General features: G+C 43.7%; 1 protein-coding gene across 4 annotated transcripts in view; it reads left to right on the top strand.

The window, feature by feature from the left end:
- The window catches only part of FGF13 (fibroblast growth factor 13), a 252,010-nt gene extending 236,799 nt beyond the window's left edge, over positions 1 to 15,211 (top strand). For all 4 annotated transcript variants that reach the window (XM_086756158.1, XM_086756157.1, XM_086756159.1 and 1 more), the window contains 2 exons: positions 12,404 to 12,602; positions 13,792 to 15,211. In XM_086756158.1, the coding sequence (XP_086612284.1) occupies positions 12,404 to 12,602; positions 13,792 to 13,928 (336 nt within the window). In that variant the 3' untranslated portion in view covers positions 13,929 to 15,211. The remainder of the gene's footprint in view (positions 1 to 12,403; positions 12,603 to 13,791) is intronic.
- Positions 15,212 to 20,490: the final 5,279 nt, after the last annotated feature.

Here is a 20,490-nt window from a genome sequence, read left to right as displayed (position 1 = left end):
GTCTGCTGTGAGTTCTTCCCTCAGCCTTTTTTGCTGCTTGTTAGGTTATACTAACAACAGGTAGCCCTGGACAGTGAAATGGAAGATCAACCATCGGGTAAATTGAAAGATGATCACCTTTTCTGATGGACAAGCTCACCGTTACACTTCCAATTGCAGGGTGGTTTCACTCGCTGCCTGCAGCCAGCTATTACGTGCTGACTGGGAAACAGATAACCAGATTTTAGAAGCAGAACTGATCCACGGCAGTTTAGATTCTCAAGAAAAAAAAATACAGCAGTAGTTTTCAATCTAAGCCTTGGACTTACTGTTCAAACTCCTCCTTGCAATACAATGCAAGGCTTCTGTTAATCCAGAATTTCTTTGTTTTAACACTGCTTAAAAGGGCTTTCTGTAGCAGAAATAACAAGATTCAGTTTTAAAACCAAGATGCTCGCACCATTCAGCTTTTTGTACGATTCAGGGACAAATGTTTCTCTGCACTATAGAACCCTTCTAAATCCTTCCAGAGAAAATGAGAAAATGAGATTGATTCAAAGTCTGAGAGACTGGTGCAGATGTGTAAGCCAGGGGGTGGTCACACCTATGTGTGAATTTAGTGTTCTGCTACTTTTTTCTTTGTGAGATAACTCAGAACGGCAGCATCTCTCCCATCGAAATACTGCCGTACCAAGGTCCGTGATGTTTGGCTCATGGAGCAACTGTTCCACGCTATTCCCAGAAATCTGCGATTGCACTCCAGGCTATCTTAGGTTAGGGGCTTAAATTGCATCTCCCAGAGGCATCTGGATGTCTTCCAAGTTTAAATTAGGTTTGCAAATATTTTGCCAGGGACCTGTACCTCCTCTGTGGCTTAGACAAGAGCAGCACGGTGTCTCCCAAAAGTCTGGCTCCGGAGTCATGTGTTACACAGCCCAAGGGCAGCAGGGAGTCGTAAAACAGCTGAGTGACAGACCCTCGCACAGCCCGTATCCCTGTCTGGGAAAGAAAACAGAGCTTTATAAGCTTATCTCTGTGCTCAGGCTGTCTCTTGGAAGGACAGGGGTTCGTATTAGACTGCGTGTTTGTTTTGAAGAAAACATCCCGGAAATCACTGAAAAAGAAAGCAGGTATTCTTAACTTCGTTAGGGCAGTTGGTGGAGGAACATAGATTATTCAGCCTGGTCTCTAGGTTTAATGGCATATCCATATCGTGCAGTGAGGTGTTAGAAAGGTTTGGGTTTTTTTGCATTACATGGCTTGATGAGGGCTCCTGTTGAGAAGTAACAACTCTAAACCCCAATGAAATGGTCTTTTGGAGGTGTGGGCCTGTCTGGTGTTTCAGTGAGGTTTCCCTGTGGCTCTGCCTGGGCCGATGAGACGTGGAAGTGGCTGTTTGCTGCCCTCCTCCTGTCTGAGCTGTTTCTAGGGACGGATTCAGGCTCCTATTTCTCAGCTACGTGATGCCAACTTGCTTGTTAGGGCAAGGCGGTGTTTTAAATGCTACTGCACAACTTCCCCAAATTACCCACAGGCTCCCGTTACTCATGTCTGTGGCAGAGGAGGATGGGCTCTGCTCTGCAGCACAGTTTTTCATGTGCAAGGGGCTGGAAAAATCCATTTATTTCACCCTCAAAGTGTTGCTTATGAGAAATGTATATATGTCATTTACAGAGAGAAATTTAGCCTGTTCTCTGCATAAGTGTCGCTTCTTAGGTGGGGTCTTCACCTGCTGAAACCAACGCGCTCTGCCTGTGAGCATCAACTCTCAGATAAAGGGTCACTCTTACATCTCATCTCCCTTGTATAATCCTTGATTATCTTGTTTTTAAAAGTTATTGCCATCTGAAATCTCTCAAATCCCTCAATTAGCCTGCCATTTAATACAAACATCCCTCTGAGATCCTCTTAGCAGCATATGTTCAATAGCATAATTTAAGGAGCCAGGAGGACGAAGGAATTCCAAAGAGCATCGCTGCTCTACATCAAGAAGCAGAGTTTGTCTGCCAGTGATGTCCTGGCACTGTCAAACTACCCAGGTTTAAAAAACATCCATCCGTGGCATTCATGAATAAATGGATTGCAGTGAATCAAGCCCGTTTGAAAAGGTCTCATTACCATTTGATCATACAGAGATGCTGGTTTGGTCAGGGTGGAGCTAACCAGCTCTTTGAACCTGTGACATTCCCATTATTGTTGAGCTCGGTCTTTTTTATTTACACCTCAGAGTAAGCAAGCAAGCTGAATTAATAGTGACAAATATCAGTACCTGCTTCCCTTCCCCAACACTGACATTATCCATGTAAAAAATTAAGTATGCAGTGTAGTGCTTTGCAGAATAAAAACCTACTTAATTGGCCTATTGGTTCGATATTAATATTGGTTTTGGTATCTAATGCCAATCTGAATACTATACTGCATTTAGTACTTTGCAGAGGTTTACAGCAAGTTCCCAAGACATGGTTGGTCCATTGGCATAGGTGAGGCACCTCGACGGCAGCGATTCCAGCCCAGGCAGTGCAGGGCATAGTCTGGGGAGGGATGAGCAGCCATCTGGGAGCACTGCTAACAGCACACGAGGAACAACAGCGGACAGGACAAATGCCTTTGCCAAAAACTCCAGCCTAAAAGGACAGCATTGAACACCAAAGTACCGGCTAATCCATAGTGCCAGAAATACGCATCTGTGTTAATAAAATATACAGGTCAAACGGCGGGGCCGTCCTTCTGTGCGGAATAGGCTCCAAGCTGACAGTGAAGCAAGGACCTGTTCGATGTAACATGGCGTTATTTCTTCTGCTGGTGCTCATGCTGTTATTTATCTTCCACTTGCAGCTTCTCGCAGTCGGTAAGCAGAGACGATTTCTAGTGTGCAGGAAAAGAGCTCGTTCAGCAGCATCTGTCTCTAAGCGCTTCCTCTGGGGCAGACTCTCTCTTTCCTCTGTAGTGTCAGCGGTTGGTGGTAGTTTGGGAAGGTCCGAGGCGAGGTGAGGCTGTGCTCGGCAGAGCTGCCTGCCCAGCCTTTGGGTGGGAGAGCGCTACCTCCACGGGTTTGCCATCAGAAGTGTAGGACGGCACCTCACCAGAGCAGCAAAGAACAAGGAGATCCCTTCCACATCAATTCACGTACCGTAACTCACAGCAGTTGTACAAACAGGCTTTCAGCCAGGTTGCAGGTTACCACAGAAACAGCATTCCCCGTTCCCACCTATTCCCACAGGATGGACGGTAGCACTTGTTCTCACTGATGTTTGTTCAGCTGCCCTTTGCCTGCTTTCCTTTTTTCCATAGAATTTTAGGAGCATCCACTGCTAAAAGGGTCATGTCCCTGCTCGTAATTAAACAGACAGATTTAGAGCTTGCTGCAAACACTGATTAGATTATTGTTTTTCAGCTCTTTAAGATAAATCTGCATGAATTCATGGGTGACAGTCTGAAGGAGATCTCTTCCATCTCCTTACCCCAGGGCTGATGTCCTGTATCTAGGATGCAGCAGTAAATCCCACGCTTTTCTAATGAGCCCTGCTGCTTCTGCAGAGCCTGTCTGGGGAGCTCCCCGTGCCAGGAGAGCAGCGACCACAGAATCATCAGGGGAACGTTTTTTGGTCATGTGGTGCTCCAGGATTGCTGCTCATCCTCTCTGCTGAGGCCGGGGTGCCTCAATGGGGCTGTTGCTGCCTGCTGACCCCCATCCCAGCTTACCGGTCTCCCATAGCCCTCGTAACTGCAAGCAGCGTTTCTGGATGGTGCGGCCAAGGCATTCGATGTGGCAGCAGAAAGGTTGTGCTGCTCTTCTTGCCCCTGGCTCCCAGGTGGGGTTTTAACAAGTGCTGGCTGAGTCACCTCATTGCAGGAGCAAATGAACCCACGGGTCCTGCTCTGCAGCCCCAGCAGCAGCCGTGTGGGTTTCCCCGAGTGGCAGCAATCGTGTAGACAAATACAAGAGTCATTCTGTAAACGGGCTACTGGGACAGGAACATGTTTCCTTTGCCAGCTCGCAGCCATCTCCCCCTCACAGTTGCCGGGCTGTGATGAAGTGATGTCTCTTCATGCCACGCTCATCTGCCTGATGGAGCGACCTTGCCTTCGTGTGTTCTCGCTGCATCTTGTTGCTGCTCGGTGGAAGCTGCCAGGCTTTATGTGGTTTCTCTGTCCCCCTGTCCCATTGAGGTGGTGGCACACAAAGCCAAAGGGAGAGCTGGCAGGCTATTAGCAACTCAGAGGAACAAACCACAAGGAATTCACTCAAAACAAGGTGGTTGCGGTGTCTCCTAAGGCTCAGGTTCCTCTTAGTCCCCCAGCATCTCATGCCACTGGCCATGTTCAGTAGATGGCAATGGGCTCAGGCCTTGGGATTACAATGAGTGGGATGCAGGGCTGTCTGCAACTGAGAGCAGAAGATGGTCCTCGTACTTTAAAAAGAGTTTTTCAACTTAGGTATACTTTATTTTAAAAAAGCAATGCATGACACACTTAAGCTGAGGACATTCTGCACAACAGCTGTGTCAGAGAGATTTGACAATGCCAGGATTTGATGTCAATTGTAACTGCTAGAAATCTGATTGCAATGGCTGGCAGGTTATCTGTGTAATAATGGGTATGTTATAAAATAGGTTGCTTAGCATCTTTGGGGCTCTCTGCTCTAGTTCTGGGGAAGAAAGCTGTCCTGTCTGCCTTTTGCTTCCTTCTCCCTCCCTTTAATATTTAAGCTTGGGTACATTGCCTGATCAGAGGGTCAGAAATACCACAAAATTGGACCATATTTATCAGAGACACAACTTAAAAGATAGAGAACTTTTGTACGAATGCACAATAGTGAGGCTGAACAGCAAAGACCATTTTACTTTGTCATAAGACAAATGACTGAAAATATCTTACCGCGGTTATGCAACTCAATGGTACAGCCTCTTTTTAAATGTTGTGTTTCGGTTCTGGAAATGATAGAGAAAAAAAAATTGAAAGGATTCAGTGAAGGGCAATGAAAATTATTAGAGGCACAGAGAACCTTTCATATGAGGAGAGATTTAAAAAGATTAGGCTCGCTTAGTTAAGACAAGAGATGAATAAGCAGAGACACGATAGAGATGTGGGGTAATGAATGGCACAGAAGAGGCACACTGGGTACTTTTATGTGCTGTTTTCCAAAATTAAAAGCTGAGAGAAGAAAGCTATTAAAAAAAAAAACACCAAGAAACTTGCTTATGATAGAAAACAACAATGGATGCATTTTAAATATGTTTTACGCAGTGCTGGCTTCACCTGTGGAAGCCGCTGTCACAGGAAATGCAGATAATGAGCTTAGGAAAATTATGAAGAGGATTGGCTGCAAAGGGGAAAATCGTGAGCCTACTGAGAGGAAAAGGGACTTCTCTTGTAGCTTTGCATGGGAGCAGGATTCACCAGTTGGCATGATCCCAAGGCTGCTGAAATGAACCGCCAGCCTCAGTGGGCTCAGGGTATTCAGACACTGCGCACAGGTACATAGGTACAGGCAGTCACCTGTTTCAGCTGCCTTCGGTAGTGTAAGATTCTCATCCAGGTCGAGCAGGCAGGATCTCTCCCAGCATGTTCTCAGGCAGCACATCCTTTCCAACATCCCTGTTTTCTGTAATGTCCGTGCAGGTTGTGTATTGAGACAGCTCTTGCTTCTCAGCTGACCTGCTCGGAGGGTGGCTGTCAGTGCTTTGCTCAGCCAGGAAGGTTTAGTTCCTCTGCTTGACTCAGGAGGATTGTGAGAAGCTGTAGCAGATCAGATACAAGGTCCAGCAAGTTCACTGCCCAGAGATGATCAGTGGCACATACCTAGAGAAGAATATTTGGTCAGAGTGTAGAAGTACATTGAAAACACGCAGGATACTTCCATCTCCTACTTTTCAACTGGGGACCTTACTCAGAGGCTATAGTGATGTTAACCAGTCCTTGACCAAAACTGGGAGTGCTGTCCATGAATCATAGGGCTTTATCATGCAATACAACCTTTGGCTAGACATTGAGAAAGTTATTATCATCTTTTTTTTTTTTTTTTAAACCCCAAACCCATGCTTACACTAGTAGAGAAAATCTCTCTCCATCTCTCCAAAGAGGCTTAATTACAGATTAACATACAGGTTTTCCTTTACAGACTTTGAAGTAGTAACAGGACTTCTGTATGTGTGAAACAATAAAAATTAAACATGATTTTTAAAATGGCTTCTGTGTAATAGTGGGATTGTATCACATATGTTGATCTTCTCTGTTGGTCTGGTTTAGAGCCCTCAGACAACCCAACAGGCGCTTACTGCTTAATCAACCTGCCCAAGTTTCCCAAAACAGGCAATGTTTGAAGACCAGTTTCTTCCTTTTATCTTACTAGAATTTCACTGATTTTGAAATAGGACTGGCAAGTCTGGTGCCCTAAAGCCACAGAAATTTTAAAAGGGTAGGTGCAAGCATTAGAAGGTATTAAAATATTTACAGAGGATTTGATCATTCAGGTAATTGCAGAGATTTCCCTGTACCGTGCTTCCAGGATCATCAGAGGTGCACATGATGCAGAAGCACTGATGCAGAGGAGAAGCATTTTGGGGCAAAGTGGATCTTCTCTCTTATTCATATGAAGTAAATTACATCTCATAAATTTGTGGTCCGGATTAGGAAAGGGACCTGTGTTTGACATCAGTGAAGTGTTCTCCTGGACATCCTGTAGAACTTTTAAACAACATTACAGACTTTCTCTAAGAGGATTCATTTCCTCTGCAGTAATTAGAAGACCATCTCCTTTCTGTATGTATCACACATTAGTTCTCTTGCTCCAGTTAAGGAGTGCTTTGGTTAATCAACATAGTTGTAGAAGTGAAGCGTCACCAAAAGACCGGGGAACAATAATAATATCATCCATAGTTCCTATCTCAATTAAATTGTCACTGTTTACAGTCACTGAGTCGTCTTCCCTGGGGTCATCAGGCCATACATCCATTCCATGGAACATGCTGAGAGGTGACGCACCAAACCGTAAATAGATATTTATTGATGGGCCTAAATGCCACTTTAAAAAATCTGGGCAAAGACTACTTGGACAAATTTTCACAACTGAGTCACTGTAAAGGCTAGAAAAAGAGTAATGAACAAAACTTAAACCTCTAAATTTTTGTATTTGTAATGAATATGTTTTCTGCATCAGTTCACTGTGCATTTTTTCCTTGAGTTTGTGCATTTGATTTGCTGTGCAAAGGAACAATATCAAGGGAATAATTACAGCATCTTTTCAATGCTTTTCTCATATATTCAGAGAATTCCTAGTGACAACCTGAAATCTTTACTCTGGAGATGCTGGATATTCATCTGCCTCCTTGGGCTCCATTTTACTGTTTCTGGAAGCTTTGTCCTAAATAAACATACACACACCCCTGACAGTTTGTGTTTCACTTGATAAACCCCTGCTGATTGCACTATCCCAGACAATTCCATCCTGTGGAGATGTTTAGGATCACTTTCCAGGAAAATTGTGCTTCCTATCACTCCTGCCAGTAAGTAAGTTTCCTGATTAAAGAATTTATTTTATCTTTTCTATATAATTTTGAATTTAATTTCTTCTTTACATGGTTGCATGGCCGGTACACATGCCTTCAGATTGTAGTGAACTCAGTTACAGCCTTCCCCAAATTCCTGTTCAGCAGTAGGTTTTTCGTTCAAGCTGCAGTTAGTTCAGCTTTACAGCACGTGCTGAGGGCTTTGGACTACCTACGGCGTCTTTGTGAGAACTCACCTGTCACTCACAAACACAGCCAAAATGAAACTCCTCACTGCACTGATACACGATCTGTCTTCAGAAGCCCATGCAGCTTTTTGATGAGCACGTCTTCTGCTGTGACTGGCGACTGTTGTATACAGTCACGATTACATGGTCAAACCATCTTCCCCATTACAGTCCTGCAAGTCCTGTGCACATTCATATATTGGGAGTTGCTCCCACAGAAATCACTAGGATTCCTCAAAATAGGTAAATTTAAGCAAAATGGACAACACTGTGGGATTGGAACCTATCTGTGGGAACTGTAACGTATCTGATCCAGCATAAATTGCTTCAAGATAATTGTAAGTTTCCATTCCTGTAGCAAACAGCTTTTGGTGGCTTCATGAAATACCAGTTTCTTCAGAGGAGAGGGTCTTCTCACACTGGTGATCTAAAAGCTGTTATTTCTGATAAAGTTAAAATTGAAGTATTCGTATCTTGTGCTGTTGATATCACTGCACGTTACAGGGTGATGATCCAGAGGATACACCCTGGAACTTCACATGCCAAGATGGAGAAAATCAATCTCTGTTAATAAAAAAAGACAGGCTCAGTGGCGCAGAAAATCACTACTCTGGAGCCTTAAAGACACTCCTTCAAAAATTCATGATTATAGAATGGAATTCTGAGCTACATTATAGTCCTGAAAGAAATCAAGATATGGAGAAAAAAAAAATCCAATTTTCATTAAGTGGAGAAAATAAAGAATAAATCCCATACCCAGACAAAATCATTGATCACGGAACATAATCGTATGCTCAATATGTAAGAACATTTTCCAAGTTTCCCAAGTACTCAATACTTTTCCCAAATACTTTTCAAAGTTTTTTTTCTTTTCTTTTCTGCTTTGTTTATTCATGCTTCTAGCACTAAATCCATCTGGATAAAATTTTTGATTGTTCGGGTCAACTGCGGTAGGGTAGCTGCAGGACATTCAACCTATGCTGATATACGGACATTAAACAAACTCGGTAATGACCTAATTATTTAAACTTACTACTTTGTACATTATTTGGTGATGCCTGCTGCTGATGGTATACACAATGCAAATACAGTATGCAATAAATAGAGAGAGCAAGCATCTTTGCTCTCTTTATGTGCTCTGTGCCTACAGCCATCCTGATGAGAGGCTTCTATAATATGCCAGAAACTTGAAGACACTAAAAACCCTTCTTTAAAGTAGATTTCCCATTTTTTTTGTCTATGGGAAGTCTGAATTCCTGCATCACACTCGTTTGGGGGCCAGAATAATTACTGTTCAGTCCTGTAGTGTAGGTGGGTGTGATGGCTGATAATTTGCCTGGTCTTTGGCTTGAAACACGGCTTTTGCACAATTAAAGCAGGAAGAATTCCAGCTCTGCTTTTCCGGTATTTTAGCTTTCAGCCTTGGCAGACTCATAACGCACTATTTGTATGGAAGAGACTGGATTATTTTAGATGTAATCTAGTCAGCTGCTTGGAAATACAGCCACTCTAAGTGTATGCTATGAGACCTTTTTACCATATTATCATACACTAAATTATTCTTTTAAAATTATTTTTCTTATATTTAATGCAGCTGCGAATCTATTCATGAAGGAACGTTTCAGTAGTTCAGCTGATCAGCTCAAAACCAAGAAGCAGCTCCTGACAGTTCATCTTCTTGCTTACTTAAGCATGGCTGAGTCATGACTACAGTGAATCCAGCACTTTAGCTTTTATTTATTCATTCATTCATTCATTCATTGTTAGGGTGCATGTGTGAGGGGCTTGGCTGAGTGCAGTTTACTGTCGTGTAGGTGCCATCACCCCTAACTTCTGGCATAAGTTGAGACTGAAATATTATTTCACACAAATACCTATCTTTCATCTGTTTTGTGTAACAATATATTCATAACATTGGACTTCTCAAAACTCATTTGAATTATTGTCATTGCAAAAATGGACAAAGAGCACAGCGTAGAGACAGGGAAAAACTGTTCTTGGAATTCAACACTAATTTATATTTATATATTTTCAATAGGATTGACTGTATGGGCTGGAAAAGATGAGTTCTAATTGGAGCACTCAGCCCTCTCCCAACTTTAACCTACAGTTCCTCAATAAATTATTAAAGAATTTGCCAGCAAAGATAACACAATGGTCATTTGCACTTGCTGCTCTGCACGGTATTTTGAACTGATGCGCTGATAGTGGCGCTGCCCATACCCAGCTGGGCTGGCACATGGACTTGCTGAACTCAGAAGTACATTTTAACTACATTTTAATTGTAATACCCCCAAATCAGGAGCAGGTTTGCTAGTGTTCCTCATTCACAGCTTCCCTCTGCAGTTCTCCTCCCCTACTCTTTTTTTAATGAGGAGGAAAGACACATGCTGGATTAAATGAAAGGCAAGTGATGGCTGTGAACAAACGCTCACAAAAGGTGAGCAGCTGCTTAGCGTTCAGGAGTAAGCAGAGCACTTCAGCTCCTGCAAACGGCTCATGTGGGATCAAATCTATTTGGCAAGGAGGATGCCTTTCCCACTGTGCAGCACCTTTCTGGAGCTGCAGCCGTAGCTGAAGAATTAAGCAGATGTCAGTCAAGGCACAGAGGCACGAGTCTGTGCCAAGCCAGGCAGGTGAGTGAGGGGGTCTGCTTTAGTGCTGGAAAAACTGGGAGGGGATTTGTCGTGGTAACTGGCCACGTTGTAGAGAGGTGTCTTTGTTTCCATGCCGCACTGAGAAATCACCGCTGTGGCAGTTATTGCTGAATTGCGGGATGCTCCAGGGAGGGGACGGCTGTGATCCCCATGGGGGATGGCCGGTGTGCATGGCTGCACATGGGCTCAACTGCAAACTCACAGCAGCACAGTGCTTATCACAAGCCTCACAGCTCAGGGAAAAATCAGGGGTGAAGGAGTTTTTTAGTGCCTTTGCTTCTGTCTCCCCTCTGTTTCCGGGGACTCTGCGGGCTGTTGGCTCCCGCCACTCATGGTGATGTTAACTCGCTTCCGGAGAGAGCCAGAGTAAATGTGATGCTGTTTGCAATCTGAACCTCTGCCGCTGCATACAGGCAGGCCCTTTGTACCCGAAATGGCTCCAAATTGCTGTACATAAACCATAATCTTCCTGTGGGAGCACTGTAGTTTTCCATTTTGCTGCTAATTGGATGATGCACTTGCAATCTTCTTTGTTAGCATGGCTAGCGCTGGGCAGGGAAGGCTTTTATTTCAAAATCTTGCAAAAAGGCAGTGACTGTCCCCATTTGACAGCAATTGAAATCAATCATCAATTAACTAAATAACAGCCAATTAGCTTGAAGAAAAAAAAAAAAGAAGAAAATTGTTTACTTCACATTCTTTGTTGAAGCAAACACCAGTTAGAGGATGGGAGGTTTTTTCTTTCTCCTATGAGACAACAGAATCACAAAAGATATGCAGAAAATCCACAGTGGGTTTTTTTAAATACCATCTTTTTCTCACACAAGAATAGTTGAGAAACTAGATAAGAACATCTTAAGTTTCTGAGATATTTAATTTCCTTTGATTTTTTTTTTTTAAATCAAAATTGCAATCATTATGCAAGTACAGTTTTTCCTCCATTCCTTTTTGCCGCTGCAGGATAATTTGAGCGCAAGGGCAGCTCCACCGCAGCTGGCTGCTGTCACAGGGAAAGGCCAGCAAACAGCTGGCTGCTGTGCGGTGCGACGACGGGCAGGGTTGTGATATTAACATTTGCATCAGCAGATGCATCATCCTCGTTTGTATTTTATGGACTTTCAGGGGTCCATAGATGAGGTGTTGTCAGAACTTGTAATGTTATAAAAACTGAAGCACACAGAGGCCTTAGGAAGTAGCTGAGGGGTGGTGTCAGGACTGGTGTTTTGGTCTTAGATCCCTCCAAGACCCATGTCTCATGTCTGTATCCTTTTTTGAATCTGGGCAATAGTGCCAGAAGGTATCGATTGAGTCAAGACCATTGCACAGGGAAAGCCAGATACACCACTGGCAGGAAGAAAAAGGCTCTCTCCTGGTTTATTGCTCTTTGTTTTAACTCTTAGCTCAGTACCATCTCCCCAAAAGAAGCAGTGCAATTCAGCATGAAGACTAAAGCGTGATCCTATGCTGGGTACAGACCCAGAGCTAATGTCTGCAGTGGGTCTCTGACAGCAGGACGTTCAGTGGATGATGCGCTGGGCAGAGAAAGGGCATAGATGAGACCAAAGAGGCAGCTGCTACAAGCTAACTTAATATTGCTGGGTTAGTAAGAGACGGCCATTTACTCATGGCATCCTGGCTTTGAATTTTGATTGCACTTTCCTCATAAGCGGTTATGGCCAGCAGTTAATGCACAAAGGCATTACGTGGCCTTGCTTCGCGCCCGGTCCCTTAGGGTTGACATCAGGGCTGCCTCTGCCTAATGCACATTAGTTGCATCAATTCCTCACTTAGACTTTTTACTCGTTCAAAAAGATTTTATTATGCTACTTCGAGCTGCTCACAGCATCGTTTCACAGGTTTCAAATTGTGTTACTCTTTTGTTAATACTTTTAGGGCCCGTGTTTCATAATTGGATAGTGGAGGGCGAGAGGTATGTGTTTTAACCATCGGGAAAGCAATGAATATTGGATGCTTTTTCATTAACTGATGTGAGATTCAGCACTGCACCTATTGATCTGTTACTTTCTTACAGGAACATTTTACACCTGAATGCAAGTTCAAAGAATCGGTATTTGAAAACTACTACGTAACGTATTCTTCAATGATCTACAGACAGCAACAGTCTGGCCGGGGTTGGTATTTGGGTCTTAACAAAGAAGGAGAAATAATGAAAGGAAACCATGTGAAGAAAAATAAACCTGCAGCACACTTTCTTCCAAAACCATTAAAAGGTAATTGCTTGGGTTTGCTCCATCTATCTGAGCTGACATTATCTTATGTCAGAGATGTTTAATTGCTGTGCATACATATTTGAAGGGTTCAGCTACTTATATAACAGGAGTATAATGTTCTGTAACACACTGTTAAAGTAACCAGAGATACTTTTTTTAGGTTTCTCCACATTATGTCTGTATTTCTGTAATCTAACCAAATACGCATAGTAGTTTCTTTGTGCCCAAAGTCCACAGTGTCTCTGTTACAGATGACGAAGGCTCTACCTGGAATGGCTCAAACATCTGTTCACAGGCCACCAGCAACTTGCTCTATAGCTTGTCAATCTGTACTTTGTGTTACAGGATGTTTGTTTGTCTTTTTTTGCCTGAGATAAAGCTCTAATATGTGGTGCTTATCAAACCACAATTAATGTGGCATCAGCATGTGACATTAAAGGTAATATAATACATGTGGCATATGTATACCGCTGTGTATTAACAGTCAGAACCTAGAGTCATTCCAGTTAACTGAAGCAAGACTGTGGTCAGACTTGGCTCCCTCTTTGATCAATGCAATGAGGGAGATCTCAGTCAATGAACAGAGGTGCTGCTTTTCTCCAGAAGGTCCTTCCTTAAGATGAATGAATCCTTTTACTTCCGGATTATGCTCTTACGTAGCCTTTTAAGGCAGTGTCATTTTGAAATCAGAGAGAATATTTCAAAGGTGCATAGCCCTGGGTGCATGCTGGACTAGTTTGGCAGTCTACTTTTAGGACTATGTTTTAGGCAACTGATGTCAAGGCTGATCCTCACTTCTAATGTCAGCAAAAACAAAGGAAACAGAAGACTGAAAATCCATTTTTGCACCCACCTGCCTAGGCTATGTATGCAAGTAACAGGTCAAATCGCAGCTGCTGGCAGTGCTACTTCACCATTAGTAAGGAAATGTTGATTTATATCAGCTTGGGTCTATCTTGTAGAGTTTTCTAAGGGCAGTGTGTAGGTGGGTGATTTAACTGGGAGAAGGAGGAAGCTGTGTTTTTCCCTTCTGTCAAATGTAATTCCCTTGAAGAGGGGCTCAGAGGTCCTTAGCGAGTGTTAGAAATGGAAGAGGTCTCCTTGCCATACTTCTTTCATTCACTCCTTACATTGCATATTGCTGAATGAAAAATCCCAACCAACTTGCTGCCTCTCTTTTGCTTTGCAGTGGCCATGTACAAAGAGCCTTCTCTCCACGATCTCACAGAGTTCTCAAGATCTGGAAGTGGGACCCCAACAAAGAGCAGAAGTGTTTCAGGAGTGCTAAATGGGGGTAAATCCATGAGCCAAAATGAGTCAACGTAGCCAGGTTCAGCCAAGCCAAGTGCTCTCTAAACAGAACCTTACCTCTGGATGCAGTTGAATTCTTACTAGCAGTCTTTCATCCAAACGTTCAATTGCCCAGGACAAGCCACTGAACTTGCATAGGTCACTCGTTTATCAGCCATTAGATCTACTGGTTGTCAAAGGATATACCCCAATAATGTAGAATATACTTGTGCATATCACAAGGCACTTGGATAGCCAGCAAACATAACTGCGGAATAAATCTCGGAGAAGAAATGTCCAGCTCTTTCTCTCTCTCTCTTTCTCTCCCTCTCTCTTTCTGTCTCTCTCTCTCTCCTATGCTTTGTGGAATACGAAACAAAAACATTTCACAGCATTCACTGCTGATAAGAATTTGCTTTCCAACTCAGAAAAAGACCACTTTTGCTCTTCAAAGGAAATTTTAATGCTTGTATGTTTTATAGGGGCAAACAAAAAACAAATATGTAAACTCTGTTGTTTCCTTGGCTTACCGTTTTATATCTAAGGCTTGATTAAAAAAAAAAAAGTATCCTTTAATTTGAAATAGTGCAACTTTTTGATTTCTGAACTCCAATGGGTCTTTAAAGCTATGTCTTTAAAAAATAATTAAAAATTCAGGGTTGGAACTGAGAGTTGGTGTCTCAGGCTCAAGCAAACAGTGTTCTTGTGGTTTTAAACACAATGAAATATAAATTTTTATAGATTTGTAGTTTCTGGTAAAGTTCTTGTGCTAACCCCAGTCTGTAGGAAATGAGTTGTTTTGTTACCCCAAGTGGAAGTCAACAGAAAGGGATAAAATTATCCTCCAGTGTAGATTTCTCTTAATTCCATTTTGTGTGTCATGTTAAACTATTGTTGTGGCTTCTTTTCTAAAGACAGAAACTGTGGAATTAAGGTGACTTAATTTTTTTATAAGAAACGTCTTATTTGTAAAAGTCCTTCTTTCACTGTAACGGGCACGTGAATATTGTGTAGGAGGAAGCGTTAGGACAGGTTACCCCTAAACAACATATACTTAATACATGCTATTGGAAACAATTGTTTAAAAAATGTAGTTAGGTTTCCATTTAGGTCATCATGTCTGTTGCATGGGAGAAAGTTGGAATATTGGCATAGAGTTGCATGATGTGTAAGATTTTGTGCATTAATCATCGTTGGATTCTGTGCTCCAAAACTGACATAGTTCCGTACGGGCAGCTTTCTGCCTCGTACAAAAGAGTTGTTTATTATTTGTTGTATACACAACCATGCACTGAATAAACTATTTATATTAAGATGTACTTTTTTAAAAAGCTTGTTTGATTATATGATGTACATCGGTGATTCATTTAAAGGGAAAGGGGTTGGCAGTTAAATTATAAAGTTATAAAAGATACTGTAATTAATGTTCAAAATCTTTTTATGTAATGGGTTATTCCCCTGTAACACCGCACACTGTACAAATGAGAACGTGTTCTTTCTTTTGGATATTGTTAGAACCGCTCTTACATGCCCAGCTGAGATACTCAAAACATGGTGACTATTAAATGCCACAAAGTCTTGGTAACGGTCCCTCTGCCGTGCGCTGCTGGAGCCCCAGTGAATTGCACTCCTTTGCTTTGAGCTTCTCCAGCTTCTCTGTGTCTGCCCTCCCTGTTAAGCCTCTCCGTAGTGCAGCCACGTAGCGCTACCTCGCAGCACGCCTCCCCGGAGCCCTCAGTACACGGGGTCCCAAAGAGACCCAGTAAGTCAAGTGCCGCTCGTGCCAGGGTGGAACCTTGAGGATGCTCAGCGTTTGCTGTACATTGCTGCAGGCACACTTTGGGGGCCAGCTTTATCTGGTCTTGAGGAAAAAGGCTCCTATGCTTCCTGCCTTTGTGCACATACTCTGGAAAGAAAATGTCCCTCTCACCTGCCTTTTCTCTCCAAAAACATCAGTGAGAACTTTTCTCATCTATAATATCCAGGCAGCTCTGACAGGTGAACTTTACTCATCAAGTTTTTTTGAGAATTCCTATGAGGAACAAGTTCTCATCACGGGTGGCTGAGGAACCAGTTCTGGAACAGAATAATGGAGATGGAGGCAAAAAAGGTACCTACAAGTGTTAGGCTGAAATTAACATTGAGTTATCTACTGTCTGCTCTGTGTCCCTCCCACTTGACCAAGCTGGAATGAGACCTCAGACCAGGATGGGACAATGTTGGTTTTTTAAAGGTTGGGGCTGAGAGAGGAAGGAAGGCGATTATGTTTCAGCTCAAACCCCTAGATTTGTTGTTTTGTGCCAAATAGCAGGCAAAGAGCTCCAGCTTGCTGAGCTCCCATATTGGAGTAGGGTGTTGCCCTCCCCAGATACCATCTTGCTGGCCTTCAGACTGCCCGGGGGTCCTCAGCTCGCCTGTTTCCAAAGGGTGAAGAAGGTAGGAGCATAACCGATGCCACAGAAATCCTTACAAACTGAAGATGTGGCTGTGATTGCTCCAGAGGTTTTGGTAACTCAGTGGGTCTGGAGCCTCTGTTCCCTTCAACTAAATGGGCTATGCTCTTGTGGAGCACTTCTCTTAACCCTCCTAATCCCAAACAATTGGAATGAATGTTCCAAAAAAAAGGAGTCTGAGTGCCTTAGGAACATAAAACCTGATTTTAAAAAGGCATTATTTGTGGCAAAGCTAGTTCAATGCTGAGCGTTTACTAAATATAACTGACAGTCTGCTGCTTTGCTTTATTGCTGTCGTCTCACTGTTATTCCTCATCCTCAGTACCTCCAACCTTGAAGGCCATTTGTAGAAAGAAAAATGCTCATCTCACCAGTTGTCTCTTCTGAGGTCTGCAGTCTGACCCACCTTTCGTATTGACATCGGCATCATCTGTAAGCGTTCACTGCCAAGTCCCTAGATTCAAAGGTTTCTAATATAACAAGGTTTTTAATCTAACAAAAGCCACTCTTGGGTTAAAGATGAGAAGAGAGATATGGTCATAGGTGAGCCATAAACAGCTGTTTCTGATAAGTATGTGAAATATCTGACAAACCTCTTCCAACAATATTTTTTTCCCTTTGGAGTATTGTGGACTGAGACGGGAATACTCTTGATAGGGTCCTGATAGCAGACAAAAGCTCATGCACACCCTGGGCAAAGTGGGAATTACGCACAGGGTTTTACACGTAGCCTCTGGAGCCATAAACTGGGCTTTAGTAAGGAGAAATGGAGTTCAATGTGTCTTTACAGACAGGGAAGTGAAGGTGATAGTCTGACCCACACAGCAAAGTCCCTTAGGTAGACAAGAATATGGCCTCAGCAGAGGACAACATTTCGGAGCCAGAATCTCTAGACGATTTATTTATCTATCCTTCAGCACCTATAAATTAGAAAGATAAACAGATGACTCTTGGATCTTCTTTAAGAAATCTGCTAGATGTTGGGAAAATGTCCATATTGATGGTCGTCTGTGAAAAGAAAACTTAGAGCCACTGGTCAACCCACTTTCCTCTGCCACACGTACAGTGGCCAAGCACAGTAAGATGCACACCTGGAATAAGGACAAAGCCCAGGGGTTGGTATGAAACCAAACCCTGCGCTGGCTGTGAGCCACAAGCCATCTGCAGCGGGCTTGGTCTCGGGCCCTTCTGTTGTTGCCAATGTGATGGCTGATGGCTTTCACCTGCTGTTTCTCTGGTCCCTGCCTCTCCACCGATGCTGCTCACGCTCTGTGCAGCATTCCATGGGCCTGGATTTGGCTCAGGAGGTGCAAAGCCGGCACGGCAGCTTTTTGATGCACCTGGGCTTCACTTGGCAAGGTGCCGAGCCACCGCAGGGGCTGACAAATACTACCTGCCAACCCAAAAGAAAACAGGTCACCCGTGAAATTGGGAGGAATACTGCTAGGAGCACAACTTATGAGGCAAAATTGCTGCCTTTTTGCGGTCCACCTGTCAGAGCTGCTTTCTGAGAGGTCTCTGTTTGGGGCTCAGGCATTGCCTGCTTGGTCTGGTTTTGTGGCGCGGGAAGGTGGGAAAAGCCCTTCTCTGTGTCACAAAGATCTTTCTTTTTTCTTTTCTTTTTATAATTTCCCTCATGCTACCTCATAGCATGGTTGTATCTCTGTAGCCACTTGCTCAGCCATGTTCATCGCTGGCACGATGGAAGACAATTCCCTACTTGGGGAAAATATCTCCAAGTTATCCCAGGGAAGAATGGTGCCCCTTCTGCAGCACCGTCTGGTGTCCCCACCACTGGTTTCCAGCCCACAGGCCAGGTTTTCCAGTGGAATAAAGATGGTGTAACAAGCTCAGGGATGCTGTGGTACGCCAGGCCTCTCCCCAGCTGAGCACCGGCACGAGAGCCAGGTCTGGCAGAGCTCTGCTGTGTCTTGAGTATCTCTGCATGGAGACCAGAGCCAGCTCTAACGGCTTTAAATGTCTCCCTGACATATCTGTGACCAGGACACTTTTGCAGGACAGAATCTGTACGTAACAGCCTCCTATCTTCTAATAAATAATTCTCTCTAAAACAGACTCAGTCTTCTCTGGGCTCTGATTTTCATCACTGCAGATATTTAAGGGTTCTCCACGCCATCACTGGTGCATTACACCATTGCTTAGCTTTCCTTGGGCTACAGACCATTCTGTGGTAACCTTGCCCTTTTCCTACATCTTCCTGAGCCAGAGAGGGGCAACTTGAGTGGTTAAGCCAAGATCATCGCAGATGGATCCTTCAGTTTCTGTAGCCTTAACAGGGTCCATGGAGGACACAGAAAACGTGATGCGTTTTGGCAGCTCAGAGCATGGCTACTTGGAGCTCAGTTTCCTATGTGGCATAAGATAAAGACAAAAACCACCATGGTTTTGTCTGACTTTGGCTCTGCAAAAGTGACATAAAATAATAGTAGAAAGTCTATCTAAAATGAATTTATTTCTTGGGGAAAAGGCCTACCATGCAATTTACCCTGAATAACACCAGCTTTGGGCTTTTTTTCATCTCTTTTTGGGAGAGCTGGTCTTGACAACTTAAAATTCCCAGTTCATGGGGTAAATTTTTAAGCAACTCATTTCCCTGGCGTGAGTGAGGAGAGCTGTGGGGCCCTGCTCTTTCCTGGCAGGCTGGCACCAAGGTTCATGCCTTTTGGAGATCAGGGTCCTGAAACCAGCTGGATTTGCTGTTGCTTGGTGGCTTTTATTGCTGATGGGCTCTGGTGGCAGAGCTCACCCTGCTTTGGGAACATGCCACGGCAGGTTGGGGGGGCATTCAATCACCATGGCCTTCTGTAGCTCCTCTCATGGGGATGTTTAAAATATTAAAGGAAAACCCAAATTTGAAACATGTTTTACATTAATCAGAGAAATTGAAGTAATAAATTATTCCATCTCATCAGGAACGGGAAGACAGTTTATAGAGTTCCCTTCAAAGATCGTTATTAATGATTTGGAAGTTAAGACTCTTAAATACCACGTATGGAAAATTACTTTCAAGTACTCCTAGGCCTAATTTTTTCCCCACATATGTCTGTCATTTCTCACCTAAATTCAACAACTGGAGGGGCAGGATGAGTGCTTTCATCTCCTATGGGTTCCTCAGCGTTGCACATTGTCACCCTCCTTTTCCGAGCTTGTCCCCTTGCCAAGGACAGGGTCATAGCTCCACCCTCCACCAAGGGCTGTCACATTTGTATATGGGGAAGAGTTGTCCCTGACCTGGTGTTTGTAGCGGACAGAGGTGGCTGATTTCATCAGATGTTGATCAGGGCTGATCCGAGCTGTCGACGGCATATTTTGGGGGGACACACAGCAGACTGGCAGCTCTCTTTCTTACACTCTGTCTTTGCTCCTGCGTGGCGAAGTCTCCACTCAAAGTGTGCTCCCAGGGGAGCCTGGGCTGAATTCGGGGGCTTTGCAATGAAGAGAATGGCTCAGACATCGATGGCAAAGTGCTACTTGCTGTGGCTGAATGGCCGTGGCGGCAGCAGCGCTGCGAGGACGATGGCTGGCGCCCGTTAAAATTAATTAATTAGTGAATAGCCTGCAAAGCTCTGAAAATTAATTTGTCATGATTCATCACCCACACCTTAAGGAAAACAAAGGCACAAACAAAAGCTCTATCCAGTTGGGGTGCGCAGATCATTCTTTTGCCCTTCCTCTCCTAATTTCTCATTTAATTCAATTATTGGACCCAGTTATGCAAAGCAGAACCCTGCACTTGGAGTCGGGGCCCAGACTCCATTGTCCAACCTTTGCAGCAGGGAAGTTTCATATAGACAAGAACTCAGAGCTCTTCTCAAACAATACTATACATATTTTGAAGAAAACCATAGTGAGGTCTGAGCCAAAGCCAGTGAAAACTATCATCTCCTCTTTTTCCTGCTGTGAGCTCAGGATCATCCCTACAAACAAAACCTCACAGAGGCAAATCTGTGGAAGGAGAGGTTTTTAGACACCCTCTCAAGGGGAATAGGAAAAATAAAAGGTGGGAAGGCGTTTACATGAATGAGTGTTGTACTCAGAAACCCTCCAAAAGACGCTTGGGGCATCCCTGGTGCTGCATGCACACGTGTTCCAGGGAAGGGGTAATGGGAATAAAATGTCAGAAG

The sequence above is a fragment of the Chlamydotis macqueenii genome, chromosome 11 (genome assembly GCF_036417535.1).
Source record: "Chlamydotis macqueenii isolate bChlMac1 chromosome 11, bChlMac1.mat, whole genome shotgun sequence".
Classification (NCBI taxonomy): Eukaryota; Metazoa; Chordata; class Aves; order Otidiformes; family Otididae; genus Chlamydotis; species Chlamydotis macqueenii.
Note: the sequence above shows the minus strand (reverse complement) of the source record. Positions and strands in the feature narration are given on the sequence as shown.